Here is a 5,562-nt window from a genome sequence, read left to right on the forward strand (position 1 = left end):
TTTCTTCTTTTCCTTTTCTCCCTTAGTAGTTCTTTGGTTTTAGAAAGATATCTCCCCTACTTATTATCCGGGAAGAAAACAAATCATTTACATTTTAAATATGATTAAAGTCAAATTTTGCTATTTCAACTAATGCTCACTTTGTTAGTCATGAATTTTAGATTCGCTCTCACACTATAATATATTTCTATTTTCTATTACTACGCCGGTATTGTTATTGTTTTCTTTTTAAATACAGTTTAACGGGTTTTACTGTCTTAGCATATACTTTAGACTTTAGACTTATTTTCTCCATAATTACTATATTTCTTAATTATATTTAAATTAAAATATGTGAATTTTTTATTGAAAAAAAAACTCTGATTAAATGAATTGCCTAAATACATGAAAAGCACATAACACACTAAGGGGTCTACACATAATAATTTGTAGCTTTTAAAAAGACAAAAAGAAAAAGGAAGAGATAATTTGTTAAAAAAATGTTAAATGTTATTAGAATTTATTATTTTTAATTATTAATTTAATTTTTTTAATTTAATTTTTTATTTAATAATATATTTTATTCTATATTTTTAATTATTAATAATTAATTAATAATTAAAATAATAAATTTTGATGATGTTTTAACACTTCTGTTTGTTGAAATAACGTTTCTTTATCTAAACAGCACTAGCACAGTTGAATAGAAAATGGTCAACAGCAGCACACAGTTCCGTATTTGGTTTCTATTTAACCCCGTTGTAGCCCCGTCTATTCTCTTCCCCTTTCTCTTCTCTCTCTTTCCCATCCCTTTTACTTCCCAAACACACTATTTTCCTTTTTCACACCCAAACTCTCTCTTTCTCTCTCTCATTGATCTGATCATCACTTCAATTGTCCCCTTCTTACCACATTTGCTACCACTCCTCCTTCAAAATTCTCTTTGTTTCTTCTCTAATGTAAACAAATCATTTTATCCTTCAAATTTTAGGGACATACATAACTCTGTTCTGGTTTGAAGACTTTTGCTAATTATTTAAAAAGAAAAGAAAAAAAAAAAAAGAAAGAATTGCTTGTTTGTCACCTGATCTGGAAAGGCTGAATGGAAAACCAATTCTTTCTGAATGGTGGCATGTCCCATCACCAGCACCATCCAATTCATCAGTTTGAAACCGCTTCAATGCAAACAACATGGCGTCATCATTCGTCATCATCATCATCCATGGAAATTCATCAACAAAATAATGTTGCAAATTGCTCACCTGAGAATAATAATCACCAAAATCAAGATTCCTTCTACAACAACAACAACACTGATCATAACAACCTTCAATTTGACTCCTCAGCTTTGAGCTCAATGGTTTCATCTCCATCAACAGCAGCACCGAATTTCAACATGATCCAAAACGACAACAGTTTCGTCATAAGAGAACTCATCGGAAAATTAGGAACAATTGGAGGAAGCTCCGCTGAGATCTCGCCACATTCTCAAACCGTCGCTCTTTACAACAACAATAACACTACTCCTTCTTCGTCGTGTTATAGCACGCCGTTGAACTCTCCTCCGAAGCTCAACATGCCGAAACCGCCGCCACCGTCATCATCAATGGCTCTGAATTCAGCAACCGTCGCTGAATTCTCAGCTGATCCTGGTTTCGCTGAAAGAGCCGCCAAGTTCTCTTGCTTCGGAAGCAGAAGCTTCAATGGAAGAACAACCACAACAACAACAACCACTACTACTTCTCCATTAGTCATGATAAACAATCACAACAACAACAATGGCGCAGAGTTGACTCATCAGAGATCTAATCCAATTCATCGAGTCTCGAGTAGTCCATCGCTGAAATCGCTTGGATCTCAAATGGAGAAGATTTGTTCTTCTCCTTTAGAAATGGCTGCGAATTCTTCTCAAGAGGAATCTACAATTTCAGAGCAGAATCCAAATGTGGAAGGTGCTGCTTTGAAAATCGCTTCTTCTTCTGACATGAGTTCAAGGAAAAGGAAAGGTTCTTCCAGAGCAAAAGCCAAAGACTCTACCAAGGTAAACAAAAATTATAAATTATAATCACATGATTTTTCTTTTTCGGATAACGGTAATTTGTTGCGTTTTAACTGTCAACCAATTATAGTTAATTTTGTTCTCTTATTTATTTGTATTCGGTAATGGAATTTCGCTTAATAATAAACACTAAAAATATGAATTTAGGGAGGTGAAGGTAGTGAAGAGTCAAATGCAAAGAGGAGCAAGGGAAATGAAGGTGAAGGAAATGAGAATAATGGGAGAGTGAAGGTAGAAGAAGAATCCAAAGGAGAAGAGAAACAACAACAGAACAACAAGAGTAACAACTCAAAGCCTCCAGAGCCACCAAAGGACTACATTCATGTCAGAGCCAGAAGAGGCCAAGCCACTGACAGCCACAGTCTTGCAGAACGTGTAAGTTACCTTTTTTACCCTTTTTATTACCATAATTACCAATATCAATCAAACAATATTATTGACACTCTATTATACAGATTAAAAGTGTATAGAGAGAATATAAATTTTTTTGTAGTTATTTTTTATTATATTATTACTGTTTGAAATGTGGATCTTAATTTTCTCAAGTATTATTTTATATTATAAAAAAAATCTGTAAATTTACATTTTTACCATATAATTCACCATCATATATTATATTTATATTCAAATTATTTACACTTAAATCTCTTATTTTATCCTAATTTTTGTGAAAATAGGTAAGGAGAGAGAAAATTAGTGAGAGAATGAAGCTTCTCCAAGATCTTGTACCAGGCTGCAATAAGGTATGTGTGGCAGAATTCAGATAAGCTAATTGCAGCATTCAAATTTCAAAGTACATGTGGTTTGTGTTGTGCTCATAAGTCATAAATTTGTACTTTTATTTTCTTTTTTACTAACTTGGGTATGGGAAATCATTTGTTCGTTATAGGTCACTGGCAAAGCACTTATGCTTGATGAAATCATAAACTATGTTCAGTCATTGCAGCGCCAAGTTGAGGTAATAATAATAACAACAATAACAATAATAATTCTTCAACAATAAGCATCTCAAAATGGATGATCATAATGCTAGTTTTCTTGCTCATCAAGTTTTGACTTTTTTTTTTCTTTCTACCTAATATTGCAGTTCCTGTCTATGAAATTGGCTTCTGTTAACACAAGAATGGATCTTAGCATTGAGAACATTGTTCCAAAAGATGTAAGACAATAATTCTTTACTTTTTTGCAACTAAAAAAATATAGATTTTTTTTTATTTTTATCATGAAATGGGATTTATAATTGCCAATTTTTGTTTTGCAGATATTTCAATCAAATCATTCATTGGCACACCCAATTTTCCCAATAGATTCGTCAGCAACACCCTTTTATGGCCACCAATCCCAGCAAAACCCAGTTATCCACAATAACATTCCTAATGGTTCTTTGCCCCACAATTCAGTGGACCCATTAGATTCTGCTTTGTGCCAAACTCTTGGCATGCAATTACCTCAACTAAATGCCTTTAATGAAATTGGATCTCAGGTAATTAATAATAACAATAATACTAATAACTCATACTAATACCAATGTAGTTTCTGTTCTTTTTCATTTCATTTCTTGAACCCTTTTTTTCTTTTGGCTAACAATTCCTCTCTATCACTTTTCAGTATCCATTAACTTTCTGTGAGGATGACCTCCACACCATTGTTCAAATGGGATTTGGCCAAACTTCAAACAGGACAACACCAATTCATTCCCCAAGTTTCGACGGTAATAAACCACTAAATAATATGTCACATTCACTCGTTAATTGAAAAGATATAGCATTAGAGAAAAATATCCTAATTCCTAAACTTTTTAAGTATTGTAAAACCTGCAATATTATAGATAGTTAAGGGTATTTTTGTCACTTTGTATTATTAAAATGAGTATTTTTTTTTTAACACACGTTAAATATATCTCAAGAACATGTAAAATTTTCGTATTTTGCACGAAGGGATTTGAAGAAACATCATTTTCATTAGGCCCCCCAAGAACATTGACATTAATCTAATCATGGGTTTTGGTCCAAATGCAGGTTCAAATCAAGTATCACAAATGAAAGTTGAGCTCTAATCTCCATTCATTGCGCCTGAATTCAAGCCCAGAGGAATAGGAAGACTGCTGTATGCAACTAAAGAGATTTTTATTTTCCAACAACCCCTGAATTATTATTAAGCAATTATTATCACTAGGTCTATTCAATAGAACCCTTCTTCTTTTTTTTTTTTTTTTTTTTTTTTGTCTTTAAGTTAGTTTGTTCCTTTTTCTTTCTTTTACCCTTTTTAATGATTTTTAATTTCTAATCATCTGGGGCTTCTATTTTTTTTTAATAATATTTTTTTGTACAATTATTCACTGTAAAATCCTAGGACCTGATTCTGTATTATTCTCTGGTGCAAAATTCTTATTATTATTATTTGGCACCAAATTTGTAAGATATAGTGGCTAATTAAAGAAAATTTTTTTTCTACCACCTTTCATTATCCCCTCTTCACTACTTGTCTACCATTATATATATTGCGCTTTTTTATATTTTCATCCATCACAATCACATCAATCCACTAAGAATTTTCGTGGGTATTCATCATTTAATTAAAAATCTAAATCAAATTAAAGGTCATGTCAATTAATCTCTGCTAAATTGCGCAATCTGGTGGATATGATTCTCACTTTGTGTTGTAACCAGCTGTATTAGTGGGGTCTCTTTCTTTTATATTTTGGGTCTGAAAAGTCTAATTACAATGATTAGGACATTTGGTTGGTTAACTTGAGCTGTGGTCAACTTTTGTTGTTATCTTTTCTTGAGGGCATTCTTGTAATTTTATCCTTCCACCAAAAACAGAAGCTTCTGCCCTTTTTTTAATTACTGTGCAGATAGAAAAATCCATAAACAAAAGCTAGAAGTTAGAAGTTAGAAACAACTCTTTGAAGTGGACCAAAAATAAATAAATATAAAGCAAAGAACAACTCTTTGAAGGAAAAAAAAATGGACAAATAAAAAAAAAAGTAATTTTTTTAAAATTTTAAAGTAAATATTTTTAACTAATAAATTTGAGCATAAAAAAGAATCCCAGGTTGGCAAGTGGTGAGATTCTGACTAGGCCCAATGAATCATTGAGCTTTTATATAATCTTACCAACTTTTATTATTAACTTGTGAATAGGAAAAAGGAGACTTATAGTGGAGTTCAGGTTTGGAAAGATACACTTAAAATATTAATGCTAATCTTTTTTTTCTGATAGGTTGTTAGGAAAAATCCAGTTTTGGGGTTTAACAAAAGATTTATAGGTTGCAATCTAAACGGATTTTATATTCATGGGTCTATTATTGGGCTGCAGATTAGTTTTTTTTTAATTTAATTAATTATTTATTAATTTCTGTTTTAATTATTAGCAAGATGCTTTGAATGTGGTGCTGTATACAGAACAGTTGCACATCATAATGTATTACTATTATGAGATTTGTATCCTATAATACCAAGTTCTTTATTGTTATTATTATTTTAATTTTGAAGACATATTAAAAAAATGCAAATAAAAAA

At 31.5% G+C, this 5,562-nt stretch overlaps 1 protein-coding gene across 1 annotated transcript; it reads left to right on the forward strand.

Annotated features, from left to right (window-relative positions):
• The first annotated feature begins 723 nt into the window (after positions 1-723).
• On the forward strand, positions 724-4,501 carry LOC112776165 (transcription factor bHLH62). Its single transcript, XM_025820203.3, has 8 exons — positions 724-2,020; positions 2,186-2,413; positions 2,716-2,781; positions 2,928-2,996; positions 3,126-3,197; positions 3,300-3,521; positions 3,647-3,749; positions 4,057-4,501. The coding sequence occupies exons 1-8, from the start codon at positions 1,082-1,084 to the stop codon at positions 4,092-4,094; spliced, it is 1,737 nt and encodes a 578-aa protein (XP_025675988.1). The 5' UTR covers positions 724-1,081; the 3' UTR covers positions 4,095-4,501.
• The last annotated feature ends 1,061 nt before the right edge of the window (positions 4,502-5,562 follow it).

Source organism: Arachis hypogaea, chromosome 19, assembly GCF_003086295.3.
Source record: "Arachis hypogaea cultivar Tifrunner chromosome 19, arahy.Tifrunner.gnm2.J5K5, whole genome shotgun sequence".
Classification (NCBI taxonomy): domain Eukaryota; kingdom Viridiplantae; phylum Streptophyta; class Magnoliopsida; order Fabales; family Fabaceae; genus Arachis; species Arachis hypogaea.